This window comes from Pongo pygmaeus, chromosome 14 (assembly GCF_028885625.2).
Source record: "Pongo pygmaeus isolate AG05252 chromosome 14, NHGRI_mPonPyg2-v2.0_pri, whole genome shotgun sequence".
Classification (NCBI taxonomy): Eukaryota; Metazoa; Chordata; class Mammalia; order Primates; family Hominidae; genus Pongo; species Pongo pygmaeus.
This window is the reverse complement of record NC_072387.2, coordinates 44,858,588-44,886,345: the sequence shown is the minus strand read 5'-3', so window position 1 is coordinate 44,886,345 and position 27,758 is coordinate 44,858,588. Positions and strand designations below refer to the sequence as shown.

Sequence of the window (27,758 nt, the reverse complement as noted above, 5' to 3'; positions counted from 1 at the left end):
ATTGCCACATCTAATAACAGTTGCCACTAGGTACATGTGGATATTGAGCACTTGCAATGGGGTTAGTTGGAATTGAAATATCTTTTCAGTGTAAAACACATACTGAGTTTTGAAGACTTCATACCAAGAAAAGCTAAAATATTTAACTGAAAGTTTTTATATTAACTGCATATTGAAATAATATTTTTGATATATTTGGATAATCATTTGAAATTATTGAAATTAATTTCACCTGTTTTTTACCTTTTTAATGTGGTTATTAGAAAATTGTAAATTACATATGTGGCTTGCATTACAGTTCTGTTCGACATAGTTGCTCTAAAGCTTCCATTTACTTTTTTAATAGTAATTAAATTTTCTATCATACACATAGATTTAAGAAAAATCTTACCCATTCCTCCCAAAGTCAGCTTGTATCATTTTTCTTACCCAATTCTTTTGGTCTTTTTTGTACTCTAAACAGTGTGAATATATTGTTACTTTTTCAGTTTTAGGCATTGTCCGTTAACTTCTCAGTGAGAAAGATGAAGTTTATCTCTTTCATCCTTTGTCGCATGCACATAAACTTTTTATCCATCCATCTTCCCATCTTTTCAATATGGTTGTACCATAATTTTGTTTATATTGAGATTCATTGTGTATATTATGACACCAATCAAAACTGAAACATTTAGTACATTATGATTACTTTTTATTTCTTGCTCAACATCGTTTTCCCTAGAGTTAATCCTTAGTTTTTAATTATTACTAATGAAACCCTGAATACTCTCACGGTTGTGTAGATCTTTTTTCAGAGCTTACAATCACATTGGGTATTCCATCAGTTTTACTTTCTTAAAAAATTCTTTTCTGTTGTCTCCTACTCCACCTTGGAGTGTTTGCCTAATTGTTACCTTGGAAACTCATCATCAGTCTTGGGATTCCTTTCATCAAACATGGTACCCAGCAAACAGAAGATGTAATAACTGAGCAATCACTTGGCTGGGTTTAGAAGCTATTTTTACTCAGAATTATGAATTAAATGTATAATTTCCTTCTTCTATTGTTGCCTTTAAGAAGTTCCTTAGCACTCTTATTTCTCTCTCTCTTTTTTTTTTTGTGTGTAAGTATTTTAAAGATGATCCTTTTGAGCCTAGTGTTCTAAAATGTCATGGTATGTTTCTTGGTGTGAAATCTTTTTTTCTTATTTATTTATTTATTTATTTATTTTTATTTTTTTGAGACAGAGTCTTGCTCTGTCACCCAGGCTGGAGTGCAGTGGCGTGATCTCGGCTCACTGCAAGCTCCACCTCCCGGATTCAAGCAATTCTCCTGTCTCAGCCTCCCTAGTAGCTGGGACTACAGGCGCCCGCCACCACGCCTGGCTAATATTTTTGTATTTTTAGTAGAGACGGGGTTTCACCTTGTTAGCCAGGATGGTTGCGATCTCCTGACCTTGTGATCTGCCCACCTCAGCCTCCCCTTTTTTTCTTATTTTTTGCCCATTGGTCTTTTTATTTACTTTTATTTGTTAGAGATGGGGTCTTGCTCTTTCAACCCAAGCTGGAGTACAGTGGTGTGATCATAGCTCACTGCAGCCTTGAATTCCTGTGCTCAAGTGATTCTCCTGCCTCACTTCCTGAGTAGCTGGAACTACAGGCACGCATCAGCACGTTTGGCTAATTTTTTAATGTTTTCTTTGTAGAGATGGTCTCACTATGTTGCCCAGGCCGATCTCAAACTCCTGGACTCAAGCAATCCTCCTGTCTCAGCCTCCTAAAGTGCTGGGATTACAGATGTCAGCCACTGCGCCCAACCTGTTGGTCTTTTTAAATTAGGAAATTCATGTTTTCCAATTCTAGGAAATTCTATGAATTATTTCTTTAATTCTTTCATCCCTTATTTTTTCTCTATTCTCTATTTCTAGGAGGTTTTTTATTTGTTGGTTTTTTTTTTTTTTTTTTTGATGGAGTCGCGCTCTGTGAACAGGCTGGAGTGCAGTGGCACGATCTCGGCTCAGTGCAACCTCCGCCTTCCGGGTTCAAGCAATTCTCCTGTCTCAGCTTCCTGAGTAGCTGGGATACAGGTGCATGCCATGATGCCCTGCTAATTTTTTTGTATTTTTAGACGGGACTTCACCATATTGGTCAGGCTGGTCTCGAGCTCCTGACCTCAGGTTATCTGCCCGCCTCAGCCTCCCGTATTTCTAGAAGTTTTATTATTCAAATGATATGCCTTATAGACTAGGCCCTAATTTTCTTTTTTATTCTTGCCTATTTTTCATCTCTGTGTTTTTGCTCTGCTTTCTGGGCATTTTCTATAGTGGTATGACCTCATCCTTCTTGAGTTTTTCCTTCCTGCTTTTTAAATATTTAATTTCCCAGAGTTCCTTTTGTCACTCGAATATCCTTTTCTCAGTGTGCGTGCATCCCACTTTTTATTTTATGGATGCAATATTTTCTTTTTCTTTATGTTGATATAAATGATAGGTTTGTTTTTTTTTTTTTTTTTACTTTTCCTGCACATTGTCCATTTCAACCAAATTACATTGCTCTTCTTTTAATCTTTTATACTGGATGTTTGCCTCAGGTTTTGTGATCCTGGTCTGTGTGTCTGTGTGTGAGTGTGTGCGTGTGAGTGAATGAAGCACTAGAAAGCTGATCTGAGATTCTATGGGTAGAACCTATCAACTATGGCTTCTGAACGATGAATTGCTTGGACAGTTTTCCTTAGGGAGCTCTCCCTGTCACTATTCTTTGTGTGTTTCTTCTTGGTGGTGATCAGATTCCTCAAGAAGATAACTTCCAATCTCATTTCTTGAGGGGTAACTGGCAGCTGAAACTCTAATTACCAAGTTGTGGGGAAGAAGGCTGTGGGTCTCAATAATCAATGTGTAACATTTCATTTAATTCCCCTGCTTTTGGTTTTTACCCTTAATCATGCCGATAGTTTCTTATCCACACTTTATTTTACACTCTTCTAGATCAAAGCACTCAGTCTTTCAGGGCTGTAGAGAAACAGTGTCCTGAGTGCTTGGTGTAGGAAAGATCTGAGGGTGCTAATTTGTAAATAGGCTTTCAGCCAGTCCTGTTTTTTCAGCTCTACGTCTACTTCCTTTCCATGGGAAGATGGAATTCCATCAATTCTTATGCCTTTGGAGGTTCTTGATGTGATGTAAATGCAGCTGCATCTCTGATTTTCCCACTGACAGTTTAAAGCATCTGTTTTCTCAAGTGTGTTTTGGGAGTTTTCACTTGTCTGCCTCCTTTTTTGGCACCAAGTACTGTTGGCTCTTCATCCTCCCTATTTGTCCTTGTGAGTTATGGCTTTATTATTTATCTGTTTTATTGAGGAATCACATAAAATGCATATAGTACCCTGATCTTAAACGTATGGTTTAGTGATTTTTATGTATATATACAGTAGTCCCCCCCAACCCCTTATCCAAGGGAGATAAGTTGCAAGACCCCTAGTGGATGCCTGAAACCATGAATAGTGTGGCACCTAATTGCTTTCAATTGGAACATGTTTCTGTTCATATCTCAGCCTTTTCCATCTTAACTAAACACTTATCACATGCTTTGACCATAAGTTTTGCGGTTTGAGAGACAACAGCAAAACTAGCACTAATTTCTTTTTCCTTCTTCACAATTTCAGGAATAGAAAATATGTTATTAATGGTAGATCTTAGCAACCTCAGCGTATGATTTTTTTTCTTGTTAAGTTGAAAACTTTAACCTTTTCACTTGAAGGAAGCACTTCACAGCTTCTCTTCAGTATATCCAAATTGCCAGCATCACTACTGTTGCACTTTGGGGCCATTATTAAGTAAAAAGAATTACTTGAATCCAACCACCACAATATTGGAACAGTTGATCTGATAACCAAGATGGCTACTGTATTAGTCCGTTTTCACACTGCTGTAAAGAACTGCCCAAGACTGGGTACTTTATAAAGAAAAGAGGTTTAATTGACTCACAGTTCTGCGTGGCTGGGGAGGCCTCAGGAAACTTACAGTCATGGCAGAAGGCGAAGGGGAAGCAAAGAAGAAGCTTCACATGACAGCAGGAAAGAGAGAGCTAGCAAAAGCTGGAAAAACTGCCTTATAAAACCATCAGATGTTGTGAGAACTCACTATCAGGAGAACAGCATGGGGCAAACTGCCCCCATGATCCAGTCATCTCCCACTGGGTCCCTCTCTTGACACCTGGGGATTATGGGTATTACAATTCAAGGTGAGATCTGGTTGGGGACATCGCCAAACCATATCAGCTACTAAGTGATCATGGGAGGAGACCATAGACAGCATGGATGCCCTGGACAAAAGGATGATTCATGCCCCAGGGGGCACAGAGAGAGACAACAGGAGATTTAATCATGATACTGAGAATGTGCAATTTAAAATTTATGAATTATTTATCTCTGTAATTTTCCATTTAATATTAATATTTTCAGATCATGGTCGACTGCAGGTAACTGAAACCACAGAAAATGAAACTATAAATAAGGGGGGACCACTGTACACCCTTGTAGTCATCACTCAGATCAACAGAGAACATTTCCAAAGGCCATGAGATTCCCTCCTGTACCTGTGAAGTCTATAGCCTCTACCTATAAGCACTATTTTGATTTATGTCATATCATAGACCAGTTTTTCCCATTCTTTAATTCATTCATATAGAATCATAGTATGTGGTCTCAATATGAAGTCTTTTGTATTTGGCTTTTGCTCAAAGAATTGGTGAGATTCATTGATGTTGCAGGCAATCAGGTTTAAAAAATTTTTTTGTGTATTGCATTGTATGAATGAGTGAGCATTTGGGTTGATTTAAGGATTTGCTTTTTGTGAATATAGTTGCTGTGAATATAGTCATACATGTTTTTGGCATGCACATGCATCCATTTCTCTTGGTTATATACCTGCAAGTGGAATTGTTGGGTCATTGAGTGGGTGAATGTTTAGCTTTAGTAGAAACTGCCAATTTTCCGAAATGTTGTATCATTTTTCAGCTTTCACCAGCAAGGTAGAAGAGTTCCACTTGTCTTCACTTAGCACTAATCAGTCTTTTAAATTTTAGCCAGCTGTTAAGTGTCTAGTTGGTATCACTCGATTTTAGTTTCACTTTTCTGAGGGAATAGTATGTCGAACACCTTTTCAGATGCTTTTTGAAGATTTTGTTCTGTGAAGTGCCTATTCATGTATTTTTCTCACTAAGAAAAATGGTTGTTCCTTTTTCGTAATCTTTCCAGAGTCATCTTAGTGGGATTTGGGGAAGCAACAGGGCTGTGTGGGGTAACCTGCCACCTTTAAGTGGAAATCAGGTAACAAAGTTTCATTCACATTTTTTTTCTCATTTCTGTTTTCTCCAGTGTATGATTCAATTCATTTTTTATTGGCTGGATATAATCTGGATTTATATCATAATGAATTTTAGAATGAGACTCTTGTTTCAACCATAGGGATGTATGATAGGAAGCTATTATAAGAAACCAGAACAAGAAAATGATTTAATAGATGTATTCTGATTTATTCTCTTATGTTTTTAAATTAAGGTATTTTGGACCAAGAGTTTTCATTTATTTATCCATTCATCAAATACATATTAAGTGCTTTCTTTATGACAGACCTAATAGTAGGCTTAAAGGATAGTATAATAGTGAACAAAACAGAGATAAGCGAGGCACTTGTCCTCTTAAAATATATTCAGGTAGGAGATATGAATAATAAGTAAACAATAGCTAAGCAAGATAATTAAATATGTTTCCAATTTTGCAGAAATGGAGCAAGAGCCACAAAATGAAGAACCTGCAGAAATTAAGATCATCAGAGAAGCATATAAGAAGGCCTTTTTCTTTGTTAACAAAGGTCTGAATACAGATGAATTAGGTCAGAAGGAAGAAGCAAAGAACTACTATAAGCAAGGAATAGGACACCTGCTCAGAGGGATCAGCATTTCATCAAAAGAGTCTGAACACACAGGTCCTGGGTGGGAATCTGCTAGACAGATGCAACAGAAAATGAAAGAAACTCTACAGAATGTACGCACCAGGCTGGAAATTCTAGAGAAGGGTCTTGCCACTTCTCTGCAGAATGATCTTCAGGAGGTGCCCAAGTTATATCCAGAATTTCCACCTAAAGACATGTGTGAAAAATTACCAGAGCCTCAGTCTTTTAGTTCAGCTCCTCAGCATGCTGAAGTAAATGGAAACACCTCAACTCCAAGTGCAGGGGCAGTTGCTGCACCTGCTTCTCTCTCTTTACCATCACAAAGTTGTCCAGCAGAAGCTCCTCCTGCTTATACTCCTCAAGCTGCTGAAGGTCACTACACTGTATCCTATGGAACAGATTCTGGGGAGTTTTCGTCAGTTGGAGAGGAGTTTTATAGGAATCATTCTCAGCCACCGCCTCTTGAAACCTTAGGGCTGGATGCAGATGAATTGATTTTGATACCAAATGGAGTACAGATTTTTTTTGTAAATCCTGCAGGGGAGGTTAGTGCACCTTCGTATCCTGGGTACCTTCGAATTGTGAGGTTTTTGGATAATTCTCTTGATACGGTTCTAAACCGTCCTCCCGGCTTTCTTCAGGTAAGCCAAAGAAAAATGAAAGCATAATTTGAAATATGTGTAGACTACATCATTTTTATTTGTGAATGTTTATGTGTCCAGTATAAGTGCAAAAAGATAACGATAAATTCTACTTTGTTTTTAAATATACTCCATGAAATTATGAGCCTTGAACATCTGTTTGTGTTTGTCTTTTTCTTTTTTTAAAAAAGATATATTAATAGTTTTATTTTGGTATTAAGTTTGTGATGATAAAACTTGAGAAGAGTGGTCATCCTTACATTTTTAATTCTTTATCTGAAGAAGAAACCTAATAAGTTTAATTTCAAAGGGGATTTATGTAATTCCTGTGGATGTATAGCTGTAAATATTCACAAATGTTGTGAAGACTCAGCTGAGGGTGTGAACTGGGCGAGACCCAGCCCATGGTCCAGAACAGTTGTTCTCAACCCAGGGTAGTTTTGCCTCCCCGGAGAACATTTGACAATGTCTGGAGGCATTTTTGGTTGTCATACTGGAGGTTGATTGCTACTGGCATAGTGGATAGAGGCCAGGGATGCTGCCACACATTTTCACAGGACAGCCCTCATAAACAAAAAAAAAATTATCCTGCCCAAAATCTCAACTATGCCAAGGTTGAGAGACCCTGGTTTAGAAGTAGAGACTGTGGTGATAATTTAAGATGTAATTCCAACAGTCCAAGCAGAGAAATTTACCAGAATGCACTTGGTCCAAGAGTAAAGAGTGCTACATAAAGATTGATGTCAGGGCATTGCTGTGGATTTAGTGAGGTATTCTGAAGAGAGTGGTCCAGTGACAGTCTCCTTTTAAAAGATTGGATGTAGGTATAGGAAGATGAGTTCTTGAAATGAGGACTCAGTATATGTTGAATATAACAAAGGAGTTTGCATTGAAGAAAGATCACTAAGCAAAACAGATGTTTTGTCCACAGTCCAAGTAATGTGGTTTAGTAATAGCACAGCGTATCTCTATTCATTTTCTCTTTTGGTATACTCTCCTGTTGATTCTTATGTAGTTTTTATATGGAGTCAACTTGAAAGTTGTTTAAAGACAATTCGAGGCTTACTAGGGATGTGTGAGGGAGATACTTGAGGGCATTATTGAAAGGAAATATTTGATACTGGACAGGAAGAATATTGTGAATCCTGTAGATTATTTTAGGGAAGGAGCCTTAAGGTTACAAAGAGCAGGCTTATTGATTGGGCTTTGTAGTGGAGGGTGATAAAAGCTATAACAATTTCTACTAATAGTGTTGCACTGTAATGATGGATAAAAAATCTTTGGATCCTTAGCAACTGGAGATGGGGTAGTGAATGGCAGAAATACTGTACCATGTACATTCACTCATCCATTGAAATGACTTGTACTTTAATACAAATTTGTCCTTAGTGCTTTTAATTTTGTTTTTAATCTTTCTCGTGTATTTTTTGTCCTAAAAGAAAAGTAAAATTGCACCCAAAATTTAATTTGAGTCTCTTTAACAGGTTCTCATTTGCTTGTATTCAGGTATTTGTAGCAGAATGTCCTTAAAAGGAGTTAACGTATGTGTTTACTGAATGTTTTTATCCAAAAAAAAAAAAAAAAATACAATAATAAACCAACTAAATACTAGAAGTTAGATACTTCCTATGCTAAAAATCACTGTTAAAATCACTATTGGTCTAAATAGGAAATTAAGATTTTTTGGTTTTAGGTAGATAGAATTCTAGAACTTCAAAAAAAGGTTTTTCTTTTGGTTTTAGTTTTAATACCAAATACTTTTTAAACCTGTTAAATCTATAATTACAGAAATTGGACATGAGATTGCCCTCTGAAAATGAAACTGGGAAAAAATCAGCCTATGGTGGATGACTCACTTATCTGTAATATCCTGCCCTAGGAAATGTCTATAAAGTGTTGGTTTTTTTAAAGACAATTTGGTGATATTCCAGTTCAATTAAGGTGACCGGGATATAGATAATCTGAAAGAAACCATGGAATAGTTAAAAAAAAAAAAAGAAAAAGAAAAACCTTTCCTAAATTTTATTTTAGAATAACTTTTACAATTTTTTTGTCAACTCCATACCGCTGCTATTACTTGCTTTATATTTTTACTAAATTGTCCCACTTATCAGTTTTATCTTAATAATAACTGAAATTAAGGGAAATATGTATTTTTCTCATACATATTAAAATATATAACTACTCAAATGTTAAAAGTTTGTGGGTAAGACTGTTTTGATGTTGAGCACAGTTATATTTTGGTTTCTCAAAGAATGTATTGCATTAGAAATAAATTAGGCAGCCAGGATGTGAGCTTAAGTCTGTGTATGTACTGGCAAGCTGACCTCCCCAGATGACATTGCAGGAGTTGCTTTTGTTATTTTGCTTTTAATTTCACAATAGATAGATAATCCATAAACATTAACTTAATGTATTCTGTTATGTCAGATTCTCTTGGGTTTAGTACAAAAAATTATTCCACGTTGTGAGTGAGTGCTGAGTTTCTTATTTATTTATTTATTTTTTCTTTGAGACAGAGTCTTGCTGTGTTGCCCAAGCTGGAGTGCAGTGGCACAATCTTGGCTCACTGCAACTTCCACCTCCTGGGTTCAGGTGATTCCCCTGCCTCAGCCTCCTAGGGAGCTGGAGCTAGGATTATAGGCATGCACTACCACACCCAGCTAATTTTTGTAGTTTTAGTAGAGACGGGGGTTTCACCATGTTGGCCAGGCAGGTCTTGAACTCCTGACCTCAAATGATTCCCCCGCCCCCCATTGGCCTCCCAGAGTGTTGGGATTATAGGTGTGAGCCACTGTGCCTGGCCTGTGAGTGCTGGATTTCTAATTAAAAGAATTGTTCAGCTTCTCTGGTCCAGACTACATGTGTTAAAATCCAGGCTCCACTTTTTAGTTGTTGGTTCTGAGCGACTTAATTGACCTCTCTGTGCCTCAGTTTTCTTGTACATAAAATGACAATAATAGTAACTGATTTCATAGGATTGTTAGGAGGATTAAATCAGTAAATACTATTATTTCAGTAAATATTTCAAGTAAATAATACCTGAAAATAGTTTATTTACCACAAAAGGAATATCTAATTTCAATAATGAAGAAAACCTTAATTTATTATTTATTTATTTATTATTTTTTATTATTGATTATTATTTATTTAAAGTTAGAGTCATTATTGATTAACACTAGGCTAGTTAAGGCCATCAGCTTTAAGACTGTATAATTAGTGGAGCCATGGCATATTTAGCACAGTCCTTATTGCAGGAGGATCAGACTAGCAAATGATTAATTTTCTTGGGGATTTGTTGATGTTGATGGTTCTATAAAGCCTTTTAAAATATGTTTCCAACTTTGAAGTGTTTATATTCTAGTATAACAATTTTATTAAAACGTAAGTGAAAATCTAGTTTCATTCATTTATATGTATATATTTTTTTCTTCTAATGAATCCTTTCAGGTTTGTGACTGGTTGTATCCTCTAGTTCCTGATAGATCTCCAGTTCTGAAATGTACTGCAGGAGCCTACATGTTTCCTGATACAATGCTACAAGCAGCAGGATGCTTTGTGGGGGTCGTCCTGTCCTCTGAGTTACCAGAGGATGATAGAGAGCTCTTTGAGGATCTATTAAGGCAAATGTCTGACCTTAGGCTCCAGGTAACTTGTGTGATCATCTTTAGGGTGAAAAAAATCTACTTTAAAATAAGCACTTAAGCTTTTAGAGAAATTGTAATAACCTCTACTGTGATCAAGGTTAGGAGACTGACAGTTTATCATTTGTTTGTGTGTTCACAGCTACATGCTTGGAATTTGCCGTAATAGTGGTTAAGATTGTGAGCTCTAGAGTCAAATTGCCTGTATATGAATTCAAACTCTTCCACTTAATGGCCGTTTAGCTCAGCTGTTACTGATCTTCTCTATACTTTAATTTACTTATAAAATGGGGATAATAACAGTGTCCACCTCATTGGGCTGTGGTAAAAATTAATACATTAAGCACTTATATCAGAGCGAGTAGTAATGCTCTGTGAATGTTAGCTATTGTTTTCACCACTGTTTTACTGCTCAGCTGGAAAAGTGTACTAATGGGTCTAAATGGTGACATGAAGATAATTTTAGCTTCAGTAGATAGGTTATGTTGGACATTTTAAGGGGTATGGTTGGCATTCTGAGGAAGAAACAGGCTTTGGTTGAGATAATTATCTTTATTCTTGTGGTAAATGAAGGCCAAATAAAAAAGTCAAAAGAAAATACGATTTAAAATATGATCATCTTGGAACTTTCCTTATTTGGCATGTTTCCTCTGCCCACATGCGTACCTTAGAAATAGAGTATTTCTGTTTAACAGGGAACTTGAATAGAGTATTATGGAGAGACTTTCTTTATATATTGTTGTAGCAAGAGGGAAAAAGTATTTTTGATTACGAATATTGACAGTCATCAGGGGTTGAATGAGGTGGGCATTATAATAGTATAATCTTTTATTCTCTCCTTCAATCAGCAGTTACTTGGAATTCATTATTTAACCAGTTACTGTGTTAAGTGGTGGGATGGGCAAAGTATGAGAACAGGAGACCACAAAGGTGTGGGGGATGTGTGTGTGTGTGTATAAAAATATAAAATCAGCCCCATTCACCTGAGAATGACCTACCTGGTGGTCAACAAACCAATACTTCAGCATAGCAGCAATTATTTAACAAAATACATGATCAGCATACAGAAGTGTGTAGCCTCATTGTACTTGTGAGGAGGAATTCACAAAGGCAGGAATATGGTCAAATGAAGGAGTTCATCTTCACTTCACTGTTTACTAACTGAGTGAAATGATGCTCTTAAGTATTCACAGACCTAATGTGGAACTATTTCTCCCTTCACCCCTACGTTAACTGGACCTGTATTACTGGGCTTTAGGAAAGAAACTAAGCAGACTTTTAGGTTGTATGTTTATTTTCTCTCTTCTATTTTATTTTTTGGTATTTGTATGTTATTTTTAGCTTGCTTTACTGTCCCAGAACTTCAACCGTAAACATAAGCTAGTTACTAGCTATAATTTTGACTGGTTTTTACTCTTAAGCATTCATTCAGCAAAGTGTATATTGTGCAGAAAATTAAAAAATAAACCTCCCAATAATGCATAATGAAGTGGACATGAGTTTTGTTAATTGCCTTTAAATTCATTTTCTCTTGTATATGTTACCTAAAATTTATTCATTAATTAAATTTAAATGTAGCTGCATCTGATTCAAAGATAACTTATACCAACAACTGCTATAAGTTGTCTTTTATACTTTGTCTTTTGAAACTTACTTAGGCATATGCTATGAACCAAAGAACTCAGAGGTTTGGGGTTTGGTGATGAGACAAAAGAGAAGCGTAGAGAAAAAAGCAAAAGTAGTTGTTACTTATAGACTGCCAAACTGACATTCAAACAAGTATGTCATTTGATCATGGTGTAATATAGCTGGCAGAAAGTCATCTAAGAAAAATTCTGATTAGAGCTAAGCTTAAACCTTTATTCTCTAGGCCAACTGGAACAGAGCAGAAGAAGAAAATGAATTCCAAATCCCTGGAAGAACTAGACCCTCCTCTGACCAACTAAAAGAAGCCTCTGGCACTGATGTGAAACAGTTGGACCAAGGCAATAAGGATGTACGTCATAAAGGAAAACGTGGAAAAAGGGTAAATAAAAGAGTAATGAGTGTGTGTGTTATCTTCTAATGGTACCTTTCTCCAGTTTCGTATATTTATATGATCATATTCCCGTATACTAAAGCAAAGCAACTTGTGCATACTCAACAAAGTGATCACTGGCAAAAACAATTAGAATCAGTTGTAGTATTTCCCTTTTAAAGTGTGTGTTACTTAAACTATTTTAAAAGATACTCTGTGTTTGGGGGATAGATTTTTTTCCCAACTGTTTGAGAGATTTTATTTTTTTTGAGACAGGATCCTGCCTTGTCACCCAGGCTGGAGTGCAGTGGTGCAAACATGGCTCACTGCAGCCTTGACCTCCCGGGCTCATGTGATCCTCCCACCTTACCCTCTACGAGTAGCCAGCATTACAGACATGAGCCACCACACCTGGCCAAAATATTTTTATATTTGCATTAATTATGCACATACTTTCTTATTTGTTTTGTGTTATTCTCTGCCTTCCTATATTCACCAAGAACTTGGGGGCTAGATATGCTACTGTCTCTTTTTTTCTTACACTCTGCCATTTTTGTTCAGTTTCCTGTTTTTTTATGGATGGGCAACAGGACAGAGATTTGATTTTAAAAAATATACAGAGTGGTTTCTTCTTTCATTTCATAGGCTCTGAGTATGTAATATATTCTTCCTGGTAAATTTGGATTAGAGTTCAGGAAATATTTATTGAGTGCTAGAATGTTAGGCATACATAGGGAAAAAGTTTAAATTTCTTGTCTCAATGAATTTACTGTCTAATGGAAAGGACAGATTAGCAAAGAGATCATTTCTATCCAATGTGGCTGTTAGATAGAAGATGCAGCCTAGCCTAACAGATAAGTGTGAGTGGATGAGTGGTATGGGAAGCAGTGAGGAGCCCCCTCCTACAGGACATTATGACTAAAATGAATCTTGAAGGATAAAGAAGAGTTGGCCATATGAATAGCAAATTTAAGGGGATTCTAGGCAGAAGTGGTAATATAAGCAAGTATATGAATAAAACAGCATTGTCTTGAGTATCATAGGCAGTTTAGTATTGTTCATTGCTGTATTCCACATGGTAAATGCTCAATAATTATCTTTGGAATTGATGAATATCACGTGAATATTCTACATTTATTTGCAAAGTGTCACTGTGGTTATGTTGAACATCTTAGACCAGCTATATGAGGATATTGTGAGTCCAAAATGGTTCCAAGATATATATTTTACTTAAAAACGTTGTTTTAAAATTAATCACAAGAAACCAAAGTTAAAGGGTACAAAAGAGTATATGGTAAAAAATAAGTCTGGGCTCTATTCCTGTCCACCAACCACCTACCTCCCCTGTGCAGACACATAATCTTCCCCCATCTTCTCACCCCTGCAGATGGAGTCTCACTGTGTCGCCCAGGCTGGAGTGCAGTGGTGCGATCTCAGCTCACTGCATCCTCCGCCTCCCGGGTTCAAGCAATTCTCGTGTCTCAACCTCCCGAGCAGCTGGGATTACAGGTGCCCCACCACCATGCCCAGCTAATTTTTGTATTTTTAGTAGAGACAGGGTTTCAGTTTCACCATGTTGGCCAGGCTAGTCTCGAACTCCTGACCTCAGGTGATCCACCCACCTCGACCTCCCAAAGTGCTGGGATTACAGGCATGAGCCAGCATGCCTGGCCTCAGACACATAATTATTAACTTCTCTTGTCCTTCTAGATATATTTGATGCATAGTTAAATACACACACACACACACAGACATATATAATATTTAACATAAATGGTGGCATGTAAAACATAATGTTTTTCTCCTTGCTTTTTTACTTAACAGTATATTTGGAAATTCTTCCATATCATTTAGAACTTCATGTTTTAAAATGTAATGTCTTGTTCTAAAAAAATCAAATGATATTAAAAAGTATATGCAGTGAAAAGCTTTAGATTTTACTTATGGGTGACTTTTATCCCATGTAGAAGTTGTTTTGTTTAATGTTGTTTTTATATTTTATGTGACATTCTTTGTATTACTGGCCACTTTGATTTTCAAGTTATTTTATTATATTAATACTGTGAGGTCTGAGTTAGCCTGCGTCTTATTTCTTAGAATGAGTTCATTTAGCTTTAAGAGTTTGGTTGTTGGCCCAGGCTCTTATCACAGCTGTTCAGTTAGCAAAGTACAGATATATGTTCTCCGTTTCCTCTTAAATGGAATAGCAGATTATGCTGTGTTTATATATTCCTTCTTGTTTCAAATTAGACATTTGTTTGATCTCTGTCAAAATCAGTTTATGAATTCATCTTTGCTTACTGATTGAGTCATTTAACAAAAATCTTTTAATCTTACTGAGTACCATGTGCACACTAATATCTAGGGATGATATCTGTTTGAAGGAAATCAGTCTAGTCCAGAAAAGAAGTCAATTTAAATGATTTGATAAATGCCATATTGGACTTATATTGGTATTTAAATCTTACCAGTCAAGACTTATATGGACCAGAACAGTTTTCAACTTCATGGCAGTTCTGGTATTGTACTTTATAAGACCATACTGGTAACTAGGTTGGCTGGAGATATTTTTCATTAATTATATCTAGTATTTGTTGGCTTCATATTTGTTATATAATGCTTACAGTTTTCCCCCTCTTAGTACTAACTCTTCACATTTTGAAACATTTTTACTGTTTAGACTAAAGATACTTCAAGTGAAGAAGTTAACCTGAGTCACATTGTACCATGTGAGCCAGTTCCAGAAGAAAAGCCAAAAGAATTACCTGAATGGAGTGAAAAAGTGGCTCACAACATTTTGTCAGGTATTACAGTAGTGTTAATTTTTTTCCCTGTATGACATTAAGCGTTTGGAACCAAATAAAGATATTGTTTATTAGGGAATACTGAGAAAGATAATATTTTGTATTTTGGTTTTAAATGATCAATTTAGAAATAAATGTAGAAGGAACTAGTCTTTTGAAACATCAGATATTGTCATATAAGTATAAATTCTTCCTGGCCTATTATTCTGTTTTACTATTGGGAAAATGGATAGTGAAAAGCTTCAGGAATCTTCAAACCCTTAATAGTTCTGAATCTAAAATTAGTTACATTCATTTCCCCTTTGAAGCTCCCTCTTAACCTCCCCCTACCCCTATCTCTCAGCTGTGGTCTGAATGTGTCCCTTCAAAATTCATATATTGAAATCCTAACCCCTGAGGTGATGGTTTTAGGAGGTGGGGCCTTTGGGAGGTGATTAGGTCATGAGGGAGGAGCCCTCATCAATGGGATTAGTCCCTTATAAAAGAGATCCCAAAGAGCCGCCTTGTCCCTTTCACTATGTGAGGAGGCAGTAAGAAGGTGTCGTTCTATGAACCAGGAAGTGGGCCCCTCACCAGAGACCAAATCTACCAGCACCTTAGTCTTGTACTTCCCAGCCTCCAGAATTGTGAGAAATAAATTTTTGTTGTTAATAAGCTACTAGTTTATGATACTTTGTTATAGCAGCACAAATGGACTCAGATACCCACCCAAAAAATGAGAACATGTTCATTCATCTTTGGAAGCAAAGCAGCACTGTATAACTGTACAGCAATGCAGACATGAGAACATCTGAGGGTTATAGCCAAGCTCTTTGAGAAGTAGTCTCTGCTGTTTAATTATGGTTATAAAGGGCTTCAGATCAATTATTCTGAAACCAGAACGATCATTAGTGACACATCTTTCTACTTTAATTGGTTAACATTTCACATAGCTTTTTAGCTGTAGTAACTCTCTGATTTATACCTTTTATTTTGTTTTTTAAAAAATATTGCCAGTCACCATTCAGTATGTCAAATTCATAACCCCGTTAAATGGGTCTTGACTCATTTAAACAACTGTCAATTCAGATTTCCATGTCCACTAAAATCCATTTTAAAAGATGTCTAAAGCAGAGGAAATCTTCAACATAAAAAACCAACAAGCTAAAATAATTAGCTAGCTAGGAACTAATAAAATACTTTTCCTAGTGCCAAAGAACTATGCTTGAGACAAGAAAAAAAGATAAAGCCAAATTTTAAAATGTAATTGCGATAGTTAAAATTGATTTGAAAGAGATTTACAAAGAAACTGCAATGAGAAACCTTTTCACTTTTACTACCCTAGCCCCCAACTTTATAGGCTGCTAAGCATTATTATTAGGAGGCCATTATTCGGAAAACTTGCCTGTTACCCCCACACACTAAATTCAAAGGTCATTTTCCCAAGTTTTTGGAATTTATACTTGTCAGGCCTCTGAGCCCAAGCCAAGTCATCGCATCCCCGGTGACTTGCACGTATACGCCCAGATGGCCTGAAGTAACTGAAGAATCACAAAAGAAGTGAAAATGCCCTGCTCTGCCTTAACTGATGACATTCCCCCACAAAAGAAGTGAAAATGGCTGGTCCTTGCCTTAAGTGATGACATTACCTTGTGAAAGTCCTTTTCCTGGCTCATCGTGGCTCATCACTGAGCACCTTGCGACCCCCACTCCTGCCCGCCAGAGAACAAATCCCCTTTGACTGTAATTTTCCTTTATCTACCCAAATCCTATAAAACGGCCCCACCCTTATCTCCCTTCCCTGATTCTCTTTTCGGACTCAGCCCGCCTGCACCCAGGTGAAATAAACAGCCTTGTTGCTCACACAAAGCCTGTTTGGTGGTCTCTTCACACGGACACGAGTGAAAATACTGTTATAAGTTTGTTCCATTTACTATTGCTATGTAACAAACTGCCCAAACCCAAAGGCATAAAACAACAAACATTTGTTTGTGGAATTCAGTGGGCCAGGTGTTTGGAAAGGTCACAGCAGGAGTGGCTTATATCTCTTTCATGGTGTCTAAGGACTTCATCTGGGAAGACTCAAAGGCTAGCTAGTGACTTGACAATAAGCTGAAGACTGGAATCATTACTGATACCTCTGGCATCTAGGCTGGGAGAGGTCAAAGTCTAGGACCGCCAAATAGAGTGCCTACACGTGGCCTTTTGTGGCTGGACTTCCACCCAGCATGGTGGTCTTAGGGTAGTCTGGCTTCTACATAGTGACTTGGGGCTTCAAATGTGAATCATCCAGCAAACAGAAAGAAGCTGCATTACCATTTCTGACATACTCTTGGAAATTTCCAGCATCATTTGGTTAAAAGCAAGCAACAAGCCAGCCCAGATGCAAGGAATGTGACATAGACCCCACTTCCCTCTGGGAAGAATGTCAAGATCTTGTGGAAAGGTTAACATTCAGAATAGCAGACACCGTGGTCATCTTCAGAAATTTTTTCATCAGCTGCCACCAAATCTCAGGCCTCCTAGGTACTATAGATACCACACCATGGTGCTACCAGAAGCAGTACAGCCAGTTAATCCTGGGAAGAGGTCTCTTAGGAGATTTCAAAAGAACTTTCAGCAGTGCATAATTTTAAAACAAGCAAAAACTGTGTTCTGGTAACACTCAGAGACCTTCTTTATTACTTAAGACCTCAGTTTCTTCATGCCAGTACCTCTTTTCCTTTTTATTCTGTACCTTCAGGGCTGGGGTTCTAGTAATGTCTTCATAGTTGGTAACTGTAAACCATTTAACTGCCTATCAGAGTATGTGTCTCTTTATGAGCTTTTTAATAGGTAGAACAAATAGTTCGTCAAATGTTTATGGTACAAGTAAAACAAAGGGGGGCAGAAAATTAATAAAGATTTACTCCAGGGAAAATTATCTGATCTATCAAGAGACTATTGTTACCTGACTAATTCAGTCTATGTACAGAATGAGTAACCAGGGATATAAATTGAGCTCATTCATCTTAGCCCATAATTGGTGCCTGTCCACTGTCAAAGAATAAGTAAAGATCACTAAAAGCTAGTCTGAGGTTTTCCTAATGTAAAAGGTGAAAAAAGTAAAACAACCATGCTGAAAGTTTACCTGTATAGGCTTGAGAAACCTAGACTTAACACTTTAAGAAGGCAGCGGCTATGCAGTATCAATGGAGTAGAGCCTAGTAAGCTAATTTGGGAGGAGGTAGAGGGTTACTGACAATAAACTGATGGAGCCCACCTTTGGAGCAATCTACCTTCAACCATTCTGAAACACTTTAGTGGTTGTGAGATAGCAAAAGATCATCAAGGGTATTTGAATGTCCCCTCTCAACTCCCTAATCTTTCCCAATTTAATTTACAGATGGACTCTGGAATGCTAGGCAAACAGTTGACATGGAGTGAGAGGGAATGATCACTTTCTGCCTACCTATTCCAACATATCATCCTAGTGTTGAGAGTGAGCAGAACAGAGGGAACTATGATGCCTCCCTAAGGTTTCTCCAAGATTATGCATTTTTTGCTACCATTTTGTGCTTTTAGGCCCTGGCAAAAACTTTTCCATTTTGGTTAATTCAGTCTGTTAAAGAATAGACAAACAAGTCCTCCTGTTCTTCAGTAGATTCTTTCTGGGACTCCATTAGCCTAGTACAGTCTTCCAGCTGTCAGATCCACAAAGACCTTTATTCTAGCATAAATTATATAGAATGAACAAAACATCAAAGAGCAATCATATATTCAGTTTATACTTTGATGGGTATAGGGTGGTTAAGTGCTAAGACAAATCATTTCCAGGTTTTTAGAGGACTACATCAAACATAAGATATATGTTGTATGATTGGAAATTCAGTAGTAGCCATGTGCTAGCCAATTTTCTGCCAGTTTTCCCCCTCTCAGCCAGAGATAAAGAATATCAAAAGCTGAAAATAAAAAGATCAGTGATCAGTGTTTTAAACTTATATTTCTCATGATAAAAATTATTAAAACTTACCAAAAAAGTTGGGTTCTATATAATCTTAGGGTTCAGCTAGCTTTTTACCAGGAGAGAAAGCTGTGATTTGGGACTTCTGTGTTTTTGTGTTTTGTTTTGTTTTGTTTTGTTTTGAGACAGAGTCTTGCTCTGTTACCCAAGTTGGAGTACAGTGGCGCTATCTTGGCTCACTGCAAACTCCGCCTCCAGGGTTCAAGCAGCTCTCCTGCCTCAGCTTCCTGAGTAGCTGGGACTACAGGTGCACACCACCACACCCAGCTAATTTTTTTATTTTTAGTAAAGATAAGGTTTCACCGTATTGGCCAGGCTGGTCTCGAACTCCTGACCTCAGGTGATCCGCCCAACTTGGCCTTTCAAAGTGCTGAGATTACAGGCATGAGCCACTGCACCTGGTCAGGGACTTCTGTTTTTAATAACAACTGTAAATGGTAGCTTTCTTTAGTTCAGTAAAAGTGGACAGTGTCCCACAAGCTGTAGTAGTTAGGTTTAAGTTAGGTAATTTTAACATCTGCCAATGTCTCATTTATTCAGCAAACTTTCATGGTCTGCCATATGGCAGCATTAGTTCAGTGCATAGGATGCAAACGTGAACAGAATCAGTCTATATCTGGCATTGTACGTGTCATTTAAAGTATCTACATAGCTACCAATGAAATATTGCATTTCCTTATCTTCTGTTGCAGTGTTTACAGTTTTAACATATTTATGTATACTATATACTTCCATGGTGATATGTGATTATTTGCATCTAGTATTTCTCTTTATTAGTGCTGTGACTTTTTATCATTTTCATTTATTTTTCTCAGTCATCATTTGACTTCATCCCTATTATTTCTTATAGTTTCATTACAGGATTATAGTCTCCTTTGTTTCATTGTCATTTATTTTATGATTTCTCAGTCTTCATGTTCAGCTGGTTTCTTCTTAAAACTTTTCAACCTATAAGTTAATCTAAAAAGATAATTTTTTTAAATGGACATCTTCAAGCCTTTTGTTGTTTATGGAAGCCTGTTTGCTTGGGTTTGAATCCTGCACTTCCCCAGAAGTTGATTGTCAGGTAGGACAGTGGGGGTAGGATTGGAGCTGGAGGTAGAGATGTTGACTAAAACAGGAAGAGAAACATAAAATTTCTAATTATTTATTACATGTCACTTTCCATTGTTAACATTTTAAAATAAATTGCTGTGGTTTTCACATGATTGCTGGATGCTTATTCATGGGCTGGAGTAATCATGTAAAACCATGCCACAGACCTTGAGAGAACATAATTAAGTATTTCATATGTTCAGCTTTGAAAGCTCATTGTTAAGTGTTAGCCAAAAAAGAAATATTTTAAATTGAAAGTCTCTGCAGAGTAGAGTAATACTTCTTCCATCTTAGGGGACACTGTTCTTACGTATTTTTTCTTTTCCCATCCCTCTCCCACTCCTTTCCCCACATTTCCACTGGCTGAGGACCTTTTGTCCTCACTAGAGAAGGCCCTTCCATCCCTCTGTTCCTCTGGTGAGCACTTCTGTCACTCAAGCTGCGAGAACATAAGCAAAGCAAAGGGCTAGGGCCCCACTGTCATGAGAAATGGCTAAATTATCTGGGCCTCTCTCTTCTTTTAGATTTTCTCTTCTCATGCATTTGAGTGTTCTCACGTTTTTGTCATTCAGGTATGTGTAGCAAGCTAAACGATGCTGAGATCCAAGATTTTGGGTTTAGGATTCAGGAAGGAACAGGAGCCCCTGACTAAAGCTTTTAGCCTAAAGAAAGTAAGAGTTCTGCCTTGGTGTTTGAGAGGCAGTTTCTTTGGTTTCCATTTTGTGATGTTTCTGTCTTTCTCCCTCAGGATTTCATGGGGAAAAGTGGTGCCTGGCCTAAGGCAAAAAGAGCAAGAATATCTAGGTTCTTTAGCCAAATTCTATCTTAATGGCACCAAAACTAAAAATTAATACCTAACAGTAATATACTATGGTAAGTAACATATAGAGATACTGTTTGTGGTCATCTTCAGAAATTATCAGCTGCCACTAAATCTCAGGCCTCCTAGGTACTAGGTAGTGGCAGCATAGAGTAACGCAGAACTGTGTCACTAAGTATTCAGGAAGAAAACTGTAGGTATAAAGTTAGCTTGAAAGTTTATGACATGGCACATTTAGCATCTGAATGTCAAACTCCTTTTATTTTTTTCTGGTTGATGTTATTTATTAAAGTGTTTAAAAGCATAATTAGCCCTAATATTGTGCAATTTTAAATTTTCTTTTAAAAAGGTGCTTCCTGGGTGAGTTGGGGTTTAGTCAAAGGTGCTGAGTTTACTGGCAAAGCAATCCAGAAAGGTGCTTCTAAACTCCGAGAGCGGATTCAACCAGAAGAAAAACCCGTGGAAGTTAGTCCAGCTGTCACCAAGGGACTTTATATAGCGAAGCAAGCTACAGGAGGAGCAGCAAAAGTCAGTCAGTTCCTGGGTAAAGTAATTCTAGATAACTTTACTTCTTTAAAGTTATATTTAAAATAATGTCTTAATCCAGGGTTAATCTGCACGTTCATTTAGATGGTTTAATCTCAAGAATCAAGAATTAGGAAAAAACAGTTTCTCTTTGTTATTCATAGTGAGACCTGCGGACCAGCAACATCACATTGTCCTATCTGGAATCCTTAGAAATGCAGAATTTTAGGGACAGACACACCTACTGATTCAGAATCTGCATTTTCACAAGATCCCTAGGTGATTGTTATTTGCACATTAAAGTTTGAGAAACTGGTTAAAGGGTTGTTTTGATGTGTTGGAGAGGAGAATGTGTGTATCTTTGAAAAAGAGTTCTGAATGTAAAGTCATGTATTGTTTAACGAGGGGGTAAGTTCTAAGAAATGTGTCATTAGGTGATTTCATCATTGTGTGAACATCATAGCGTGTACTCACACAAACCTAATAAACGTTGCCACTCCACACCTAGGCTGTATGATATAGCCTATTGCTCCTAAGCTACAAACCTATACAGCATGTGACTGTACTGAATACTATAGGAAATTGTAACACAATGGTAAGTATTTGTGTATTTAAACACATCTAAACATAGAAAAGGTACAGTAGGAGTGCAGTATATAAAATATAAAAAATGGCATAAAACCTGTAGCGAGCACTTACCAGAAGTGTCACTTGCAGGACTGGAAGTTGCTCTGAGTGAGTTACTGAGTGAGTGGTGAGTGAATGTGAAGGCCTAGGACATTACTGTACACTTGGGCCACACTAAATTTATTTTAAAAACAAAGTACTTGCACTATGATGTTATGGTGGCTGTGATGTTATTAGGCAGTGGGACTTAATCAGCTCCATTATAATCTAATGAGACCATGAAATGTGAAATGACCAAAACATCATTATGCAGCATGACTGGATGTGAATCCTTGAATCCTTCTAAGGGAATGACACATTCTTTCAAGGAGAGCAGTTTACTGCTTAGCAGTTGAGGGTCAAGAGGGAGGGATCTGTTGTTTGAGAAAAGCTGACTTAGTGATTCTGGTGCCAACCTTCCCAAACAATATACTTCTAACTCCTTGCTCTTAGGGAATCACAGCACTGAAATTTGGTGTTTTGAGGTGGGTAGATAGGACCTTAATGGATTACCATTAAATTTAGTACAATTATCTTTTTTGGTATTTAGTATTTTTTGAATCAGATTTTGGATTGTTTACTTTTATAGAATTAAACACTTTACTCTTATTTCACCGAGATAACTGAGATATTTATCAATAGAAAAATATGAGTACACTAAGCTGGAATAAGCTAAAAGTACCAACCAATCTTGCATTGCAACAGTCAGATAAAAAAGGTGGCTGGTTTTCTCAAGCAGAAGTGCAAGAACATGTATATCTGAGAGGCAAGGTTATAAACATCAGTAGGCTCTGCAAGCAGAGCTTTAAAGCAAACAAAAGCTTTCATTTAAAAAATAGCCAGTCTATGCTGCATGCCTGTAGTCCCAGCTACTCAGGAGGCAGAGGCAGGAGGATCACTTGAGCCCAGGAGTATAAGTCAAGGCCAGCCTGGGCAACATAGTGAGACCTCCTCTCTAAGCTTCATATCCTTAAGAAGAAATTGTAACATTATATAGTAAAACAATTTAGATGTTCATTTAAGAATGTTGCAAGATGAGTGGTAAAAATCAAGGGAATAATATATTTTTCCTAAGTTTTCTTTTTTTTATGGTCATATTAGTCGATGGAGTTTGCACTGTAGCAAATTGCGTTGGAAAAGAACTAGCTCCACATGTCAAGAAGCATGGAAGCAAACTTGTTCCAGAATCTCTTAAAAAAGACAAAGATGGGAAATCTCCTCTGGATGGTGCTATGGTTGTAGCAGCAAGTAGTGTTCAAGGTAACAAAGGGCCCAGAATTTTGACTATGAAGGTCCGTTTGCTTTGGACTAGATTTACATTGTTTTAAATATTATTTTTACAGGATTTTCAACTGTCTGGCAAGGATTGGAATGTGCAGCTAAATGCATCGTTAACAATGTTTCAGCAGAAACTGTACAAACTGTCAGATACAAGTAAGTTGAATTTTATTTTAATGACTAAATCTCTGTTTTGTTGTTGTTGTTGTTTTTCTGAGAGGGAGTTTCTCTTGTTGCCCAAGCTGGAGTGCAATGGCGAGATCTCGGCTCACTGCAACCTCCGCCTCCCAGGTTCAGGCATTTCTCCTGTCTCAGACTCCCGAGTAGCTGGGATTACAGGCATATGCCACTATGCTCGGCTAATTTTTTTTTTTTTTTTTTTTTTTTAGTAGAAATGGAGTTTCACCACATTAGCCAGGCTGGTCTCAAACTCCTGACCTCAGGTGATCTGCCTGCCTCAGCCTCCCAAAGTGCTGGGATTACAGGCGTCAGCCACCACGCCTGGCCAACTAAATCTCTTATAGCATTCGTAAAAATCCGTGACGGTAAAGATATTTTTATTAAGTATCTGATAAAATAATTTTTTTCACTCACTGCTTTTCTTAAATAGGGAGAAGAATAGTATTTCTAGTATAATAACAGAATTCTTGTCACTTTGCTTTATATTACTAATCGTTATAAACATTTGTTCATCGTTACTGTGAAGAATAAGTTTAATTTTTTTAAAAGCCTGGAATTTCTATATACCTTATTAACTGACTACATGTTTTTGATGGGTAGTATCTGCCTGAAAAAACTTGAATTATAATTAAACTCTTATACCCCATGTTAATATTAGCCCACTCAGTATATACAGACTGTTAAAAATTATGTCATATCTTACTTGACTCTGATTACCACTGTACATTTGTATTGGAATGGGTAGATGGTATATCTTCAATTTCATATATTAAGAAATGGACAAACAGAAATTAATGATTTGCACAAACTCACCTGATTAGTGTTAGGATTGCTTTCTCATTTGGCCTTAAGGTCTGTCTCTGGAGAGTGGCTATAAATTCTAGTCCTGCTGTGTTGTGGCTCAAGAGGAAAAAAGCTCATGGATGTTTTCAGTGTGCCTTTCACAGGATACTTCTTTATCCTGGCACACCAATGACCAGGTGTCCCTCTCTCAGGGAACTTGTTTATGGCAGATGCCCTTGTGGCTCTTTTCTGACCTGTGTCCAGTTTATTCCTACTAAGATAGCTACTCTCTAGGAGACCCTGACTAGGAGGAGAGCGAGGTTTGCATGTGTTGGTCAGGTGACACACAGAGAAGGCAGCACAACCAAACACACGAAATAACAGAAACTTTTTATTACTCGCAGACCCTTGAGAGAAGAGGGGTACGCACGAGGGCCAACAGGAAGTCTGGAGATAGCAGAGTGCTCAACCAGTGGGTGGGGCGAGAGTGGGTGAACAGGGAGCACGAGCAATGGAGAGGCGTTTTGTGTGACTGCCTTTACAAAAGTCTGTGGGTGTTCTTCCTTTGGCTTTCCAGTGGGGCCTGTGGATTGACTAGTTTAAAGAAAACAAGTGTGAAGAGGGGAACATTTACATGACTCTAGTTTTACATGACTCTAGTGTTGACCATTGGATTTTCTCATGGTCAGCAGCTGTGGGGGTGTGTTGGGTTTTGAGTCAGTGAGATGAGAAACAAGTATACTGTACTGCAGACAACCACATGGGGAGGGGGAAGTTTTAACTAGGCCAAAGGTGGTGGGATACAACTAGGTTTCAAGCCACTTATGTCAGGCCTAAAAATAAATGCTGAAGCAGCAACTATATAACAAATTTATGACAAGTGGTATTGAAGGTGAGAGTAAAGCAAGGTCTTCTGGCTTTTAGCTCCTTACTCTTTCTACCTGACTCTGCTTTCTTTATACAATACTAGAAGAATCAAGGTCTAAAAAATAAATCTAATATGAAGGACCTGAGTTGCTTTCTTAGCCTTGAATTAGTTTGGATCTTACTGTTTATTTAGAAAAAAGAAGAGCAATATTAATAGTATTCACAACTCTTGGTTATTTATGTTAATTATCCACTTACTGACAGCATTTAGTTGAGTTCATACTTTTGTATCAGGCACTGTGATCATTGCTTTTCCTACGTATTAATTTTCAACACTGTTATCTCCATTTTGCAGATGTGAGGAAACCGAAATGTAAAGTTAAATACCTTGTTAAAGATTACTCTCCTAGTGAGTAGTAGAGCTGGGATATAAACCAAGTGTTTCTGTCATCAGAACCTGTGCTCTACAGTGCTAATTTAATTTCCACCCTTAATTGGTTCGATCTGCTCTGTCTGGGGCATGTATACATTTGTTTGTTTTAAGATAGGAAATAGGAATTGCTTTATTTTTACTTTTTTTATAATTTCAACTATTATTATAGATTAAAGGGTACATGTGCAGGCTTGTTACTTAGAATTTGTTGTGTGATGCTGAGGTTTGGGGTACAAATGATCCCATCACCCAGGTAGTAAGCATAGTACCCAATACATGGTCTTTTAGCTCACACTCCCCTCCTCCCTCCCCCACCTAGTAGTCCCCAGTATCTGTTGTTGTCATCTTTATGTCCATGAGTATCCAGTGTTTATTTCCCATTTATAAGTGAGAACATGTGGTTTTCTGTTCCTGCATTAATTTGCTTGGAATAATGGCCTCCAGCTGCATCCATGTTGCTGCAAAGGATATGATTTCATTCTTTTTTTAGGGCTGTGTAGTATTCCATGGTATATATGTAGCATGTTTTCTTTGTGCAGTCCACTCTTGATGGGCACCTAGGTTGATTCCATGTCTTTGCTGTTGTGAATAGTGCAGTGAACATGTGAGTGCATGTGTCTTTTTGATAGAACAATTTATTTTCTTTTGGGTATCAAATGGTAATTCCATTTTAAGTTTTTTGAGAAATCTCCCAAAAGTGGCTGAACTAGTTTACATACTGGGGCATACATACCTCTGAATCAAATCAAAGCAATATGGCATATCATTTTGGAGAGTCAGTTTTGTTTTTTGTTTTTTGTTTTTTTTTGAGACAGAGTCTTGCTCTGTCGCCCAGGCTGGAGTGCAGTGGCACAATCTTGGCTCACTGCAAGCTCCGCCTCCCAGGTTCATGCCATTCTGCTGCCTCAGCCTCCCTAGTAGCTGGGACTACAGGTATCCGCCACCATGCCCGGCTAATTTTTTGTATTTTTAGTAGAGGCGGGGTTTCACTGTGTTAGCCAGGATGGTCTTGATCTCCTGATTTCGTGATCCGCCCACCTCGGCCTCCCAAAGTGCTGGGATTACAGGCATGAGCCACCACACCTGGCCAGAGTGTCAGTTTTACCAAAAGAGTTGAGAGATAAAACATACAATAGATCTCAAATTCTTCTGATAGAAATATGAAACTGAAGTCTTCCAACTCACTTCTTGTCACCTGTGGCACTGAACTCTAATATTCATTCATTGTTTTATGGCTCTGAGGTTACTTTGGATCAGTCATAATTAGAAAAATAGTTTATTTGTAGCAAGAACAGGAGAAATTCAGAAATGCCTTTTAGGCCAAAATGAATTATTTTTAGATTATCATATTAGAAAATAGGAAGTGCTTTGTTGGGTTTGTTTCATGGCCTACTCTAATTAAAAAAAAAAAAAAAAAACTTACCTAACTACAATTAGCTTATTAAACGTTTGGGATTCACATAACTAGGAAATACTGGATTTTAATGTAGATTTTGCACTTCTGGTCCTTAATGAGAACTTAATATGATAAATAGCATATTTTTAACAGTGATTCTCAGCTCATTTATTTCTATTATGGTATTATTGCTATTCTTTTTATCCTTTCTTCCAAAGATTCATGGAATTTAAATAAAAACCAGGTAAGTGAGAATTTAGTTAAGTAGCTTTGTATTTCTAACTATGAGGATGATTCAGTCTTAGCAGTAATTTAGTTTCTGCTATTAGAAATTTAGAAGGATGGGAGAGGCAGTGGGGAATAAAAGATTTTATCTAAGTAATACTGTTTCTCACCTTTGGAGCTAATCTGGCCCAAAGTAGAAAATGTGTTTTAAGAGAAGAAACTGAAAGTATTGAACCAGTAATAACTTAGTGATAGAACTGAAGAAATGGAAAAGCTTGTTGTACCTTTGTTTAATTTTGTTCTTATTTGTTTACATACACTTAGGTTTATTTACACTCTTCTGTATTTAAATTTACTATCAAAAAGTATTTGATAGAATGACCATTGGTGGAGTATTCAAATTGAACTGACGGTAGTATAATAAGGGAAATTTGTGTTCTTAATTGCCTGTGATAAGCGATTGCTCTCCAAAATAG

At 37.3% G+C, this 27,758-nt stretch overlaps 1 protein-coding gene across 4 annotated transcripts in view; it reads left to right on the top strand.

Annotated features, from left to right (window-relative positions):
* SPART (spartin) overlaps positions 1-27,758 on the top strand; it is a 37,388-nt gene that overhangs the window by 5,252 nt on the left and 4,378 nt on the right. For 2 of the 4 annotated variants that reach the window (XM_054446426.2, XM_054446425.2), the window contains exons 2-9: positions 5,230-5,301; positions 5,756-6,567; positions 10,018-10,215; positions 12,082-12,237; positions 14,909-15,032; positions 21,279-21,473; positions 23,222-23,380; positions 23,464-23,554. In XM_054446426.2, the coding sequence (XP_054302401.1) occupies positions 5,758-6,567; positions 10,018-10,215; positions 12,082-12,237; positions 14,909-15,032; positions 21,279-21,473; positions 23,222-23,380; positions 23,464-23,554 (1,733 nt within the window). In that variant the 5' untranslated portion in view covers positions 5,230-5,301; positions 5,756-5,757. The remainder of the gene's footprint in view (positions 1-5,229; positions 5,302-5,755; positions 6,568-10,017; positions 10,216-12,081; positions 12,238-14,908; positions 15,033-21,278; positions 21,474-23,221; positions 23,381-23,463; positions 23,555-27,758) is intronic. The other 2 variants (XM_054446424.2, XM_054446423.2) reach the window with 1 other exon arrangement.